General features: G+C 35.0%; 1 protein-coding gene across 1 annotated transcript; it reads right to left on the reverse strand.

Moving 5' to 3' along the window:
* Window positions 1-10,813: 10,813 nt before the first annotated feature.
* On the reverse strand, window positions 10,814-12,270 carry LOC131426699 (casein kinase II subunit alpha). The gene is made up of 2 exons (XM_058589623.1): window positions 12,125-12,270; window positions 10,814-12,051 (listed from the first exon to the last, which is right to left on the reverse strand). The coding sequence occupies exon 2, from the start codon at window positions 11,899-11,901 to the stop codon at window positions 10,873-10,875; it is 1,029 nt and encodes a 342-aa protein (XP_058445606.1). The 5' UTR covers window positions 11,902-12,051; window positions 12,125-12,270; the 3' UTR covers window positions 10,814-10,872.
* Window positions 12,271-17,034: the final 4,764 nt, after the last annotated feature.

Genomic DNA, 17,034 nt, shown 5'->3' on the forward strand with positions numbered 1-17,034 from the left:
TCTCCGAGAAGGGTAATGCAGAAAACTCTAATTAGATACATTCGCGAACTGAGTTGAATGGTATATGACACGCGGCCGTCTGGGGACCGTTCATAAACCACGTAGACCAAAATCTGGTATTTTTTAACCCCCCTCCCCCCTCGTAGACATTCGTAGACTTTCCAATTATCTCTCCCCCCCTCCTTTTTAATTAATTGCTTTTTTCATAATTAATTGCTTTTTTATTTGTGATCGGCTATAGATGAGTGATAGATTTTGATCATTCTGTCACACTACTAACATCGGTCCTTTACCGATTTCTAAAATTCTCTGGACATTTCACTTGTCAGAACGCTCATGGATTACAGAAGCAATTGACATTATCTTCATTTCTGCTTCCACTGCTTGATTACGATCCAAAAGCATAAAAATTGAAATTTATTCATTTACTCCAATAAACTTAAAGTCCGATGACTTTTTGCAAAGAATAATGAGCTTTTTCAATTTAGGTTCATGTTAGTACTTTCTTTTACTTTTTCACTTCGATAGGGAATAGAAGAATGAAAGAAAAAACAATAGAGTCGCCTGTCTTCGAGTATACTTCTACTTGGTCATAGAACTAAGGAGTATCTCATTTGATAATCACTTTCACAGTACAGATTACAGTCGACGATGTTTTAAGTCAGTCTGTCAAGGTTACTCGACGTGACAAATTGCAATTCTGCTCTCAAGCATCACGTATTTGGTTGAATATGCAATTTCAATTGTCATTTTGATCAATCGAAGGAAACGCGACTAACTTAAAACTAGAATAGTATCTTTAGACTATGTCATCTCGGGTTCTTGTAAATCCAGCTTTCAGCAGGCGATCGGCAGTGGTCGATGAATGGAGTGTTGCATGAGTCTGTCATCATTTGTCTGATGGGAAGGGAAGAATAAAAGGAACATGGAAAGGAACCTCTAACCCCCGACAGGATTTAGAGATTTCATAAGCGACACCATTCTGCATTCCCAAAGTAATGAAAGATGTTTTACAATATTTATGAGCCGAAGTATATTCGGAAGGGGACGGGTATAGTGTGATGGGATAGTCGATGCCTTTCACGCAGCCTGCCTGGGTTCGATTCCCAACCCCGCAGATAGGGTCAGAAAGATTTTCTGGTCCGAAGAAGCGAATGACCTAAGATGTTAAAGCCTCTATAATTGAAACAAAAAAAAGTATATTCGGAACTCCATAACGAATGACAAACAATCTGTTAAAATCTTTTGAGGTCATTACTAGAAGGATCTATTCACTACAGGAAGAACTATGAATCTGTTTTAATATAGCTCCTTATCAAACGAATTGAGAAACGACAATTACATATCAATTTATATGAAGTACCGTAATCTCATTCACACAAATTAAAATTTAGTATTTTTAATGTTCATACTTTTTTTGGAGTAATACGGGGAGAATTCATTCCCTTCCAGAAGACTATGGAGCAAAACTCTCAACTGTCCATTTAACCGATTCAAACGTCTCTATTCTGCATAATTACCTGAAAAATCTTAAGAACAGCTATCGGTGATGGATGCTTACATGTTGAAAAGTGATTGTTAAAAATATAGTTAAGTACATCACCGTCGTCGTAACTTAATAAATCTACTTGACGCGTCGAGAAAAGGCTTTTCCAACCACTTCACTCAGATGATCGAAGATCTTTTTAGTAAACGCATCGAGCTGATACGAACGACCCATCTCTGCTTCGACGATTCCAAGGTCTTCTGCATAGTTTCTTTAGTTTAACAAGCTCAGCATACCACCAACGAGTCCTCTAGTAGCTCGCACAAATAGAATTATGAGTGAGCTTGTCTCATCGACAGCATCATAATGTGAATTTATCATTCCGTTGCTTTCCATTATGAATGCAATATAGATTTCCTGAGATTCCAGCAATATAAACATAACATACAATAAGTTTTTGTCATCTGTTGAGTGCATCTGCTTTTGATATATTTAACGAATTCTATGTAATTTGCTTACAGTATTAACAACAAATGTGTTTTTTATATTATAATAAAACAAAAACTATAAATACAATTTGTTTAGATATTGAAATATGAAATTTAAATAAATTACTCTTCTTTGTCAAGAAAATCTTTTGATATGATGCTTCTTAATATTAATGTAATTTAAATTTTAATATTGACTTTAGAATAAAATTCTCAAAAATTTGGACGGCGCTCATGCTTTTGATTAGTACAACGATCAACTCCACAATGAATATTAATTTGCATGAAGAATTAAACTTGAAACAAAAGGTTCATGATCTTTTTTTCAATAACTTTTTACTTAAAACTCTTATAATTTCAGCGATTGTGGTGATGTCGCATTGGGGTAACGGTGATCTACTCTGGGGAATACTGCCTCCAGAAGGCAATGGTTGGTGGTTTGGAACTTATCTCGGTGAAGCTGGCGCATATCGATGGTGGCCGCATCCTACTGTTCGTGTGGGTCCACGAGAAAAACCCTCGGGTTACGAAGACCCGACGGCTGGCCCGCATGTTGGTCATCAGCAAGGGCGGTCCTCGGTGAGCCACGGTTGGTAATTTTGCAGACGAGAAAGAAACAAAAAGAGAGAAGAAAAAAATAACTTTGTTGAAATTACCAAACGCAATTAAATACCTTGGTTAATGATTTTAAAGATAATTTTATTCATGTTCAATTCGTCAAGTCTCTAAATATTATCAGGGTTCATTATCGATATATTGATCATTTTATGCATTGTATAAAGAACATCATAATAGCGATCCATAAAATTATGAAAACGCTGCCGCATGCATTTCTTCCTCCTCGTTTCTCTCTTTTACCACTCATCTTATGTAAGCAAAAGGACCAACAATTTGCTATACACGATCACATTTAAAAATAAAGGTAGTGGTAATTTTATAAAATCAGAAGAAAAATAAATCGATTTGGTTAATTCAGTAGATCCATTAGTTGAAGCATTTGGTGATCTACAAACGTATTTGTTTTCGAAATTTTGAGAAAATCTACTTTTTGAGTTATTTATGTTTATCTAACACTGTTGAAAATTTAGTCATAAATCGCTGCCAGAACTCAGGCAAAAAACTCTGGCAGACATAGCCCGTCGTCAGGGGAGAAATCTGCCCGCCGCTAACAAGTGGGCAGTAGTACTCGCTGCTGGTAACCTGCACCACAGACACTGCCTCTTAATTAGCAATATTAGGTCACAATTGATTATAAGAACTCGACTGCACTAATGCAAACAGAAGCAAGAATTACTTGATGTAGTAGTAACTTGATTGTCTTTAGGTGTAAATTTCATTTTGTCTAGGGTTTTATAGGGCTTACCACAATGAACAGCTTACTGACAATATTGACTATGGTCAGCTGATTGTTGTAGGTAATCAGTGATTTAACTGGCAAATCTGTTTGTTGACCAAACATCAAATAAGAAGTAATGGGCCTCATTAAGCACGTGCTTAGAAAACGTAAGCCATGCAGGATACCGAGGAATAAATTTTTCCATACTTTCGTTTCTATGGAAAGCATTTCTCCGTATTGAGACATGGTTGTTCAAATAATATCCTCTCAAGCAACTGAGGTTAGGTCATGCACATACAATTCGATAGTGGTTTCATCCATAAACACTATTATATTTTACTTTATGTTATTGTGTACCACATAATTAACACTCTTGTTGTTTTAGTGAGTTCTATTGCATTTAACACATTAATGAACTGGATACAGACTATGCTATTCGTCTTGGTGAGCTGAAGCAAATACACCTTTTTGGTATTGATACTGTTTGATAAGTTTCAAGTTCCTGTATTGAACATCGAATTTCACACTGTTTGAATTCAACAGCGATTGCATTTTATCGAACTAATAACGGTCCCTTTTGTTAAAGGTTTTCCTCATTTCGAAATCGGCTCATTGTTCAACGCACTATATACTTCTTTGTTTCCGTCGTTCCGGCCAACAGCGGTTTCTATATCGACTGAGTTGCACCAGGGGATGGATTCCAAAAACTTTGCTTAACACAGTAGGGTCGAAATGGAAATCGAATCCCATAGATACTCCATTGAAGGTTTGATGCAATCCAATAACGGCACTGTTGATTCCGTAGATAGTACGACGTAGAGGTATTCTGAGGAGGTTGTTGTTGCGAAGTACTATAGAAAGAACATTGATACTGATTCGACTAAGTAGTGCAGGGCAATCAATATTGTTCGTCGAAATATTGGCAATTGGCATTGCATGGTACAGGTCTGGCGCAATTGCAGAGACCGATAAGAATCCCACGGTTTTCGTAAGTAGGCAGCTGATAAGGGTTATTCCAGGGGAAACGCCAAGAGCGAAACGAACAAATCTGCGTTGTATTGATTCAAGTCTTCGAGCGAGCAGTAGAGAGCCTTCAAACAGAATATATATATTTGTGGAGTGCTTAGCGGTTCTCATGACAAATCCTAAACAACGACAAGCCTTTGGAACGATGTACGTAATATGCTGTTTGTAATTCAGTTGTTCGTCGAGAAGAACACCAAGATCTTTGACACAAAAAGCAAAAGATAATCGTGGACCTTTCAGTGAAAAGTTCAAGTCGTTGAAGTACAGTTTAAATATCAGTGGTCCGAGATGACTGTTTTGTGGAATATCAGAACAAGCAAAAAAACTCCTTAGAAACATTTTCATTGATCTTGACAGCCAGTCGTCGATTGCAGATATACCATTGAATCCACTGAAGAATGTAGGAACCGAAGCCAGTCTGTTTAATTTGGCAATTGTGATAGCATGATTAATTTTATCAAAAGCAGCAGAGAGATCCGTGTAAACAATGTCCGTTGGATGACCTTTAGACATCGCACCCGTTATAAGCGCCGTGAAAGTTAGTTGGTTAGTGGCAGTTAAGTGTTTTGGCATGAACTCGTGTTGAGTTTTTACGATGTACTGCTTGCAGTGATTAAAAATAGGCTCAAGAAGGAGAAGATCTAGCGATTTAGAAACGGCGCTACGAGAAGTGTTACCACGGTAGTTGTCGATGTTTTTCTTGTCTCCTGTTTTGTACCCAGGAAACATATAAGCAGATTTCCAGATATCAGGAAATACTCCAGTCATAAGTGACAGTCGGAACAGAAGAACTAGAGGTACTATAATACCACTAGAGCATCGCTTTAAAATAACTGCCGGTATACCGTCGGGTCCAGCAGAGTGTGAAGACTTCATTTTTGCGACTGCTGTTTTTACGGAACTTGCGCTTATGTTGATTGATTTTTTTAACTGTTCCAAATCGGGAACGTTAAGTGCCGCCTGAGTGATTTGGTAAGATGCTAAGATTTCTCTAGAAAATATCTCAGAGAATTTGTTCATGAAAGATTTCCTGCATACTAGAACTTGTCTGTTCATTGTAAAACATTGGTGAAGAAATATCTGACTCCTTCTTTTGCTCCCCCGGCGAACGACTGTAACAAGGTTAAAGCCGGGTATAAATAAACGATATAACTCCTTTGCTCGTTAATGTGCTTCCAGAACGATTTGGGATTAGACATTAATCTCCTTTGCACACTGCGTGAATAGTGAATATTTTAATAACAAAAACGAATAAAATTCAAAACGCGCCTCCGCTCAGTACGTCAGTAAAGACTTCGGTGCAGAACAAAAAGTGTTCTGTAAACAGCAAAAACTTTACATCTTCTTAGCGGTTTATGTTGGAGTTCTAGTTGGCACAACAGTTCAACATAAACTTTTATGCGCTGATGAGTCAAAGACGAAAGGTAAAGAAAACATAAAACGGTTATGTGACCTAGGCAAAAAATTAGGTTAACCCCTGAATGAATAACAAATATGTCTGTCAAATTCTTGATAAAAAATTGTATAGTGAATTTGAAATGCTAACTATTTTTAGATAAAGGTAATATTCACATTTCTTTGAATTTATAAACTTGTCAGTGATTGATAAGATATTATCTTAAAATAAGTAGTTATTCCAACTTATGCCTTCCCAAGTAACATTTTTAATATTAATAAATACTTCTAGCTGTCTTCAATGCTACATAATAAATCTTGCAATAAAACTTTAAACTCCACGTAAGCCTACTGAAAACCTCTATAAGAGCATGTTCCTGCAAAGTGGACCATTCTTCATAAGGTTTATAAATCAAAATGAAGAATCAGCATAAACCTGCTTTAAAACTCCAAATTCAAGAAAATTTTGAAACCAGCTTTACGATCAACATTAAATTTCTTTGGATGGAATGAATTCCGCTATGAATAAACTGTCGTTTTGATGATATTTTTCTTGAGTATGTGTGTCATGTCTACTTTGAATGCAATCAGTAAGAATATATTATATTTTAATTACGAGTTTGAGACCTTTTCCGAACGTAAAAACTTCATGCGCTTTTATTTTTATCGTGAATGTAAGGATAAAAATAAGTATTATAACTAATCGCCTTGAAATAAATGCGGTTTTTGCAAAAGTCTCCATGATTTATGAAAATTATTTTTTTGTGATTCATCGTCATTTTTGTATAAAACTATTATGTGGCGATAAAACTTGTGCATACGATCTGAAAATGAATCATGAAAGTCCAACATATTTCCTCGTTTTTGCATTTCGAAGTTTATTTGATGTCAATAAATGCTACGGTATAGAACATCATAATGGCGGCCATGAAATTTCTTTTAATGCAAATTACACTTAACCTAAGAAGCAATAAATCAAATAGCCTACAACTAATGTGTCATAAATGTTACTTTAGAACCCTCAAATTTACTCTGAGTGTAATTGTCATAAAATGAACACACACACACACAAAACTAGATTTATGAAAGAATTTAACTGACAATCATGTTTTAAAGAAACTGTTTGAAAGCAATATTAAGAGTGTTTGCATGGTTTTATTCCAGTGCAAATTATTTATTTTAATTTTATTTTTAGTGTAGGTAAAGGGTTTTATAGAAGCTTTGAAAACTATGATATTACTGGTTAAAAGAGACACTTATTATAGTTGTCATAAAACAGGTAGTGATTGAAAAATCAATTACGAAACTCCTATAAATTATAATCAAAACCATAAGGCATTCGAATTGTTACTTGGGATTTGTTTGTTAAATTCATACCTATTTTTGTTTTTAAGAATAAATGATTTCTTTCAAAATAATTTGAAACAATTTTTATTTATTATATATGTTTTAATAATTCAAACCCTGGTGTATACTTTTTATCGCATGCAATGTTGATTTGGTGCCCTATTCGCATCAAATAGTTTTGTTCGGAAAACGTGTTATGTAATGTTATGCAGTCTAAAATATGATTTAGCAATACTTACGCATTGATTGCTAAAAAACCCCGAAAAAAATTAACAGATAAGGTTTCACATATTAAACGCATACGAACTTTCATGTTCATTCACGGGCAAAAAAATTGCTTCGTTTTACAAGGAATAAAACCGGATACAATGATCATACAGAACATTGTAGATATTTGAGGGAGAAATTATATTCTAGCTTGACATTAAATAAAAACAAATTTATAAATCTGCTGTTTTGTTATTTTAAACAAGTTCCATTTCTTGTCGTGTAACAGCCACCATCTTAAAAGGTTTTTGGTCGTCATCTCGTTAGTATTTCGGTCACAATTTTGATAGCTCATCGGTACTCGGATTAAAATACATTGCCGGTGACATGATCATAAAACATGTCAATTATGCCTTATTATGCATGATTTCATGAACAAAACGAATATCTTGAACAATGTCTTGTCCCATAAAAATTTTCAAGATATAAATTATATTGCTCATGAAATTTCATGTTGAGATATGTTTCATGATCTCATGATTTTTAATCATCGTGACCACCACTACCGCCTCCACAGTATGAATGAGTGAGTAACACAATTGGCATGCGCATGGACGATAAATGTCACTAGAATAAAAACTCCGTACAGAATTGGTAGACATAATGATTAGAAGAACCGGGGTATAAAAACGAAACAAAAAAGACGAGTGGGTAATGTCACAGACATAACTAGAGAACGTAAATACGAATAAAACTGACTTGTTTCGTTTGGAATACCGATAATCGTTCCAATTTGGTGATAGTGTGAATGTTGCAACTTTTCATCACGTTTGTTCAATTTGTGAAGGAAAAGGTTCGAACACAAAAATCAACCGAATATGTAAATATACCCTGTTGCACGTTTGTTAGCTTAAGTCTATGATATTCCATGAACGGAGACACATTGACCGTTTCATGTCTGCTGAAATATGCAAATCCGAAGTAAAACTAATCAGTTTAGTGTAAATCTGTAAGACCACGCCCACCAGTGGGTAACTGAATGCCATTTTACTTAAACATTCATTTCCGCACCGTTTGTGCATAAAGTTTGATACTGGAGCTCTACCATTTTTCCAACATCTGCAGTTGTCATTCTACACAAAAATGTTTGAATACGTGAGATGTTTGGGGAGTACGTGGTTTCGCGTGATTAAGAATTCAATGAGCTTATGTTATCCACCCAACAGATATTGTCCCACGCATTAGTTTAGTTCAAACCCATCACAATATTACCAATTCAACATTCGCTCGTCCATTAAAATACTTCGGATGATTGGCCGTCTGTCAAACCGATGCTTGCCATCTAAGTCAAATAATACTATTTTGATCTTAGTTTTTATCATAGTAGTAATATAAGAATGATATCATTCTGTTTGAACTATGAGACGACCAGTTTTTTATTTATATCGTTTATTTAAACCCGGCTTCAACCTCTTCGAGTCGTTCGCTGGGTAGACGATCATTTTGGGCGAACGTTGTTCGTCGTCTACCCCTAGCTTAGTCATATTTTACCAGTTTAATGCATTGTACCACTTTTTAGGAGAATAATTAAACATCTTTCAATGCAGTTTTTGATTTTTCTTCGGTAGGCTTTAGTACTAACAATGACCCATCATTCAAATTCTACCTACGAAAATAACACACCAATTGAACAAAGTATCTTCATAACTTTGCTGATCGTGCTTTATGGATCAATAGGTCTGAGCCACTGTCACAAGAGAAAAAAAACTGCTGATTTGAAAAAAAACTAATGCAATCTATTTGACAGTAGTCAATAGACTCAAAATAGCCGAGTATTTTATTTATGAATGAAGAATAAATGGTGGGAGCATGTGATGGAGAGATTCTCAATTTTTCGGCCAAATATAAAAAGGAGTGATGATGATGAATCGAATAATGAACTAATGAATTGAACTGATATGTATACTTCACAATTATTGCGGCTCTGTTATATTTCCCATACTTGAATAATAGCCCAATATGAAAAATCAGCCTATTTAGAAAAAAAAGTTCGATGTTTATTCAGTTTCTTATTTTTCACAAGGAACGTCAAATCTACGTGATGAGGCACGGAATACATGAAGTTCTTGCATTTCTATCTTCTTTACCAAAATGCAATATGTACTGTATGCGAACTAATATTGTGAATATTTTGCATGTGGAATTTAATTTTATATATGTAATTCAAAATGTATAATTCTTCACTATGCATTTACATTGTCCTGTGATTATTAATTGGAACTACTATGCGAGTAGAATAAGGCGCCCTTAATGTATATGTTCAACATTCTATGTTTTCTTACACTAACGAATTTCCAACCATATTTTTTATAATTTATTGGCGACATTCAACCGTGTATCGGTAATTCGTCACAAATCATAACATCCTATACACTTATTTAGATTCGTGGAAGGACATGTCAAGTAGACATTATGCATTTCTATGTGCATTCTTTCAACATGCCAGAGTAACATAAGGTGACCATTTCGACAAACCGTAGTTTTACTATAGTTGCTGTTATTATAGCGATTGAAGCTTATTCACGATACATGTTAAATGTAAATCCGATTCCCTTCATGGTACGTTTTGAAGTGACAAACCAGTGCTTTTACATACAAGAAATGTGCGCCCATTTCGCTGAAATAGGAATGAAAAAAAGAATGTGAATATGTTATGCATTAACTTGAGCATCATAAAAAGTACGAAGTCGTGCAAATATCATAAGAGAAAGTCGTTCACCCAAATTCTTGTTTTCGATCGAATTGGAATATTCCTATCGCAGTTGAAATGTGTATTCTGTATCTAAGTCGAGATCGAATTTTCCAAACAAAAACATTCACAATCGATCGAAATACAGAATCGGCAGGTTGAGAACAACTCATAAAATATCTAATATTTGAGTGCAAAACCGCCATAAAATAGGTATGAATTGAGAGGTTCACGAACAAGAAGACGAATAAAACATTCCAGATAGAAAAAGCTATGAATTAGAATATTCTCTAAGTAAGTGAATATGTTATAATCTGTGTGTTTACAGAACATTTTAAAGTTTAATATAGACACATTTCGTGCTATGCACTGCACTAATTATGCATTTGGTTTCGTAAGACAAAATTAAAAATCATTATTTGTTTATTGCCTTTTTATGAGTTCCGAGCAGTTTGACATAAAGATAATAAAATTTAAGTGGAATAGCGGTAGCCATCTAAAATTCACGTTTATTCATATTAGGATGATTTATTTCGTAATACAGAAAACTTATGATCCGAATGTTTATTTGTCAATACGATGCTAATTCTACTTCACCCTGAACGATATGCTCGAGCCATTTTATTTTATTTGAACCGGCTGATACATTCTAATGATAAAACTTTTCTTGGGGAGTTAAGCTGAAAACACCAGCTATGGAATTTCTTTACTTTTCACCTGCTTAACTTTTTTCAGTAACTAGTTAAAAATAAATAAATCAATTCTATTTACCATTGTAATTAGTTTTATACTTCTTCATCGTTTATTGTAGGTATTAGATGTGATTACAGTACAATTTTTATTGGTTGCTTCCTTTTGCAGAGGACGACGGTGGAGGCATTTGACCGTTAACGATGATCGCAAAATAAGGATGTTCCATAGCTTCCCTTGCAGTAAGACGCTCATAATGGTCATAACGAAGCAGCTTATCCAAGAAATCCAATGCTTCTGGTGATACAAGATGTTGATTTTCAGAATGCACAAAACGTTCCCATCGCTTACGGGAGTGTCTCGAGAGGATGTCGTTGAAGCGAGGATCCAATTCAATATTGTATTTGTCGAGATACGTAAACAAATCCTCGGTGCCCAAGACTTTAGCGATACGCACCAATTGGTCGTAATTATCATGACCATGAAAAAATGGTTCCTTTCGAAAGATCATCGAAGCAAGCATACATCCAAGTGACCACATATCCAGTGAATAATCATACATTTGATAATCGACTAGTAATTCGGGTCCTTTAAAATAGCGACTAGCAACACGAACGTTGTACTCCTGTCCTGGATGGTAGAACTCAGCCAAACCCCAATCGATCAACCGCAGTTTGCGATTTTCATGATCAATCATTACATTATGCGGCTTAACATCACGGTGCATAATTCCCATACTGTGACAATAATCCAACGCTTTCAAGAGCTCGTACAGATAGTACCGGATGTCATAATCGGTAAGTGTCTGATATAGCTGCTTAAAATCAGTATTATTCACATGCTCAAAAATTAAAGCAGGTGTGCGCGAAACGGGATCTTTCACTACAGCCAATAGCGTAATGATATTCGTGCCACCGCGCAGATTCTCCAGAATCTTGATTTCTCGTTTGATTTTCTTCTTTTTGACTGGTTTTAAAATTTTCACCACACACTTTTCGTTGTTGGTAATTTTAATAGCTTCAAACACTTCACTATATTTGCCACGGCCAAGCTTTCGAACCAGTTGATAGTCGTCTTGGTTAGCCCAATCAACAACATAATTCTCATAATCCCAATACTCGCGGGGCTTGTGCGAATTAACGTCCGCATAAACTCGAGCACTGCTGGGTAATGTCATCCCGTCGTTGTCACTTCCTAATATTCCGGCGTACTTCCTCTGCTGACGGAATTCTTCGCTCTTCTTCTTCTTTGCTGTAGTCGTGAAAAGACTCGCAGAATGAAGGAAAAGAGCAAATTTCAAATGCGGAAATCGATGACGGACATATGCCTGCAAAGGTGCCGAACCGAAAAATATTTTCCGTGAAATAAACACTATTTCGATACACTTTTTAATACCGTACCGGGAACGTTCAAACTTAACAAAAAACCGTCGTCAGTAAGAACAAACTGAGCAGACTTTTTTAAAGAAGCCAACCCGATTCAAGATGGTGGCAACGAGAAAAAAATACGTACGTACAACGAGGAGAGAAAAATGACACGAGATTCTGAAAGTCACAACAATATAGACTGGCGATACTACATTGCTGTCATACAATTGGTTGAATTGAAGTTAGCAACGTATAGTTGACTACACTGATAAAAATTTGCATGATCGATTCATATGTAAATAGCACTTCAATTTAATATGCTTTTTCATTTCAATACATAACCAAAGCGATTTGTTTCAAGATTCCATGTGCAAATTCACTAACATGCTAGATTAGATTATTTTTCACTAAGCTTTGGTGTGTATTTCAGATAAATGTATCATGATTTCAACTAAATATCAACAATTTTTACACGCATTTTATGAGGTAAGTGTATATTTTCATGAATTTCATGAGTTCTACAAGTAGGGATAGTTCAAATTCTTTGCATATGACGCTAGCGTCCAAATTGTGTTTTCAGTGTATACGATTAACGTAACTGTACACACTTAAAAAATAATTTGTTTATCATGATTTTTTCATGAAATTTGTTTGATTTATCTTGATTATATTATAATAGAAGTGACTGTACTCCTAGTAAAATTTTTTTCTGGTAGATAGCTAATAAAAATAAAATCAGCATATTATGATGAAAAGAGATTCTTTCTTCAATAGTTATGTGGGCAGCTTAGAAGAGATTGCGTTATGTTTCGATTCATTAATTAAATCAAACTTCTGTTGTTTTTGTGACTATATCAACAAAACAATTCGTCAGAATTGCCCGGAATTTAATTATTTTTACAATATTTATTACTGGATGTAGTTTGTAATTTTTTACAATAACTGATTTTTTTCCTTAATTATAAAGTGAATTCCTGGTATGAAACCTACAGGCAGGGCCATAGAGAAGCAGGGGGGAAAGTGGGAATTCAAGGGACCCGGAATTTAACAATTCAAATTGGTTTTTATTTTTCGTTGTAAATTTGTAGTGGTCGAAAATTCAATTTTACTTAAGTTGCGATTATCATTCAGATAGAATCTCAGGTAGATAATGAAATCTGTGACCGTTATAACCGATTTGTTACACCTGTGAAAACATTACTAGAAAGAAAAAAATCCTTGATACCGGTAAAATCCATTACCATTACAACACAAAAATTGTCGAAGTTTTGAACGGGCGAGTCCGCAATTATCGATGTTTTTATCGCAAAGAAAATTTCATTTTCTGCGGTCAGTCTATCATGGAAACAATATATCCACCTGTATCAAATCCTACATAATAAGAAAACATAATATGAATATTTTGACAAAAATAAAAATAAATATTTTCCTGCTGTTTTTGGAACAGAAAAAGATTCAAAACATAAGCACTTTTTACCTTTTTTTATAGATTTAAAAAAATAGGTATAGGATTCGCTCAAACTTTGGAATTTTTTTCCGAAGGCCGGAGGGCCGAGTGTGATATACCAATCGATTCAGCTCGATGAACTGAGCAAATGTTTGTGTATGTGTGTGTGTGTGTTTGTGTACAAAATGAATAGGCGGAGATCTCAGAGATGGCTGGACCGATTCAGTTTATTTGTTGATTTGTAGCAGGGAAAAACCCGGTGGAGTTAGTTTCTGTTAAACTTGCTCTCTAACAAGCATAAAACTCCTCTTCTTTTGCATCAAAAGATTACAATCATCTAAATGATACATTTCACTTCAACATAGTATTTCTAAACTAACTAAAACTAAAACTAATTAGACAGTAACTCTAGGATTAATTTCTTGACTACGTTCGGTGATAGATTAAAGTCGAATGAATGGGAACAGTGGTTGAATATTCGGCACATGCTGGCAAAGTCTTGTTATATCCATAATTAGTTCTAGCGTAGGGCATCCTAAGAAAAGAATAGTTTCAAAGATTACGGCGATGGATATTTATTTATAAAAGCTGTTAGAGCTCGAAGCAGTCATGCTGACATCGCGACGGACAGATAACAAATCGAGATCAACCAGCTTGCATCTGGCATGTGAACTTGGAAGGTTCCAATGGTTTCTTCTAAACCGTCGCTAAGCAGATACATAAATTTTCGTTGGATTGCTTCAATGCGTTGGATATCGTATTGGTAGTACGGTGACCAGGCAACCGGGGCGTAATCGAGCGTAGAACGAACTAAGGCACAATACAATACTTTCATGCAATGAGCATCAACAAACTCTTTAGTAACGCGGAAAATGAGTAGTTGGAGTCTTTGAAGATAGTAAACTCAATGTGCTCCGTAAAATTTAACTTAGAGTCCAGGAAGACACCATTTCGCGACCAGTAAGATATGAGTAAAGCCAATCCAGAAATAATCCGGTAAATCCTAGCCTATTTAAGTTTGAGATTGTTATGTGATGATTAATCTTGTCGAACACAGCGGAGAAATCGGTGTAGAATCTACTTGTAGTCGCGATTGTTACAAACGTATGATAAAGGAAGTATAGGATACTAAATTTGTAGACGTCGAACGATTGGACATGAAACCATGTTGATTCTCAGATATATAGTTAGACCAATTATGTGTTACAAAATCCAGAGCTATAATTTCAAACAGCTTAGACGCGGCGCACAAAGCTTCTATTCCGCGGTAGTTGGATACTGTACACTTGTTTCCTTTTTTTTTTAAACTGGAAACACATACGATTTCTTCCATATTTCAGGGAAAGCTCATGAACATAAGGAGCAGTTGAATATAATCGATAGTGGAACCAATAGACTGTCAGAGCAGTTTTTTATTACCTCAGATGGGATTCCATCGGTTCAGCACTAGATGAACGTTTTAAGTTGGCACATGCTGTAGCAGGTGAGATAATGAGCACACAGTAGCAGTTGAGATAATGAGAAGACATCCAATTGGAGAACGGAGAGACACATTATTCGCCACAAGAGATATTCCTCAGTTAGATGTTCTTCAGAGAAAACACTACTAAAATATTTGCGAAACAAATCGCAAATTCCAAGCAGTTGCAGGTAGATGCAGTTTTGATCCCAATAGTTGCAAATGAAAGGTCTTTTTATCAGCCAGAACGTTATTGTTTTCTTTCTTTGATCCGTTATTTACTTTTTGAGTTATAACAAGTTTTATGTCAAAATGTCTTTTGACCTCAAAAACACAATTGACCACAAAAACAAAACAGATTCCAAAATTCAAATAACCTCGTTGTAATACCTTTCAAAGAAGCTACAGTTTGTTAAAAACCGTCTGTTTTTGAAAGAGATGTTGACATTTTTGTGAAATTAACTTTTCCTCTCTATCCCAGTAAAAGGAGTTTTGAGTGTTTTATTATAAATCGATGTGATCACATAAGTTGATGTAAAATTTGTCCAAACCCGGCTTCCAGTTCCTCAATTACAACTAATAGTAACACTTATGAAAATAAAAAAAGAGAAAGGCATCATCACACCACTAGGTGGATTAGAACAGTTTTCTGTATATTCCGCGTGCACATGAAATGATCAATAGTTTACATTATTTTTGTATTACCTTTTTTATAAATATAAAAATTAGGTATAGAATGAAAACTATAGAAAAAATTTCCGAGGCCAAAAGGGCCGAGTGTCATATACCAATCGATTCTGTATGTATCTGTATGTGTATTGTCAACAAAGAGGTCTTAGAGATTTTGATCAAATTAATCGCAAATTAAAGGGTTTCTCCGTCACCCTGAACGCTATTAAACGATTTTGAGATCAGAGGTTTACTTTTTGAGTTACACGAAGTTCTAAATAACCCCTAAATGGGTTATACGAAGTTTTATGTTAAAATTTTCAGTTTTTTGACAATATCTGTCACAATTGACCTTGAAAAAAGAATTTGTTTTTAGACTTAGATCTAAAATACTTTGAACAGCACCCTTTTTCATGACGTTTCGACTTTAGCACAGTTCGTTTTGGCAACATAATCGTTCGAACATGACAAATGTATTAGAATGATGGCAGTATTTTCAAATTCAGTACAATTTCATATTTATATTGATTTATACTGCTTGCAACAATAATTGCTGGAAGAACACAACTTTTTACACCCTTATACCATTCGAAGAAGTTCATCGAGATAAGCAAATTTGTGATTGAAAAATAGTTTCATTATTTTTTTTCGGAGATGGTTCAACTGATTTCTACAATTTTAGACTCATATGAACAGTATAAATTTCATTTGGATCCGACTTCTGGTTCCGAAACAACAGGACGATATATGTAATAAAATTAAAATAATGTCACTTATTTTGCTAGTAGAAGGCTGAACGTATTTCGTCCATTTAACATTCAAATAACAGGTCCTAAGGTCCCATAAAAACTGCTTGCTACACTGATTTCCAAAAATTTCAAATCTAAAGAAATGGTTAACAATCCATTAGGCGAATTTAACTGACCCGGCTACACTGATTTCCGAATTTCGTTTTCGAAAGTGTCGGGAATCGAGAAGCTAAAAGAAGGCCAAAACTTTAAATTAAAATAAATTTATGGTTCCATACAAAATCGGTGAATTTTAAAAATTATCACCCTGTAATTTCGAAATTGGAAGTCGAAATCGAATAACTCCGACTTCCAATTTCGAAAACAGGGTGATGAGTTTTTCAAATTCAAACCGTCATAGAAGATAACGACACCAAAAAATCTTCAAAGTTGAGCTCAAAACTATTTCAATTTATTCGTCATACTAATTCATGCACATACGAACTATTTATGGTTGTGATGGTCACTGGAAATTGTTTCTGGAAGTACCACAAATAGTGACAACAACTTTTAAGTGAAACTCACTTCTACATCTCATGGAATGCTTAGTCGATTGTCACATGTTTAGCTTGAAATGAAT

This window comes from Malaya genurostris, chromosome 1, assembly GCF_030247185.1.
Source record: "Malaya genurostris strain Urasoe2022 chromosome 1, Malgen_1.1, whole genome shotgun sequence".
Classification (NCBI taxonomy): Eukaryota; Metazoa; Arthropoda; class Insecta; order Diptera; family Culicidae; genus Malaya; species Malaya genurostris.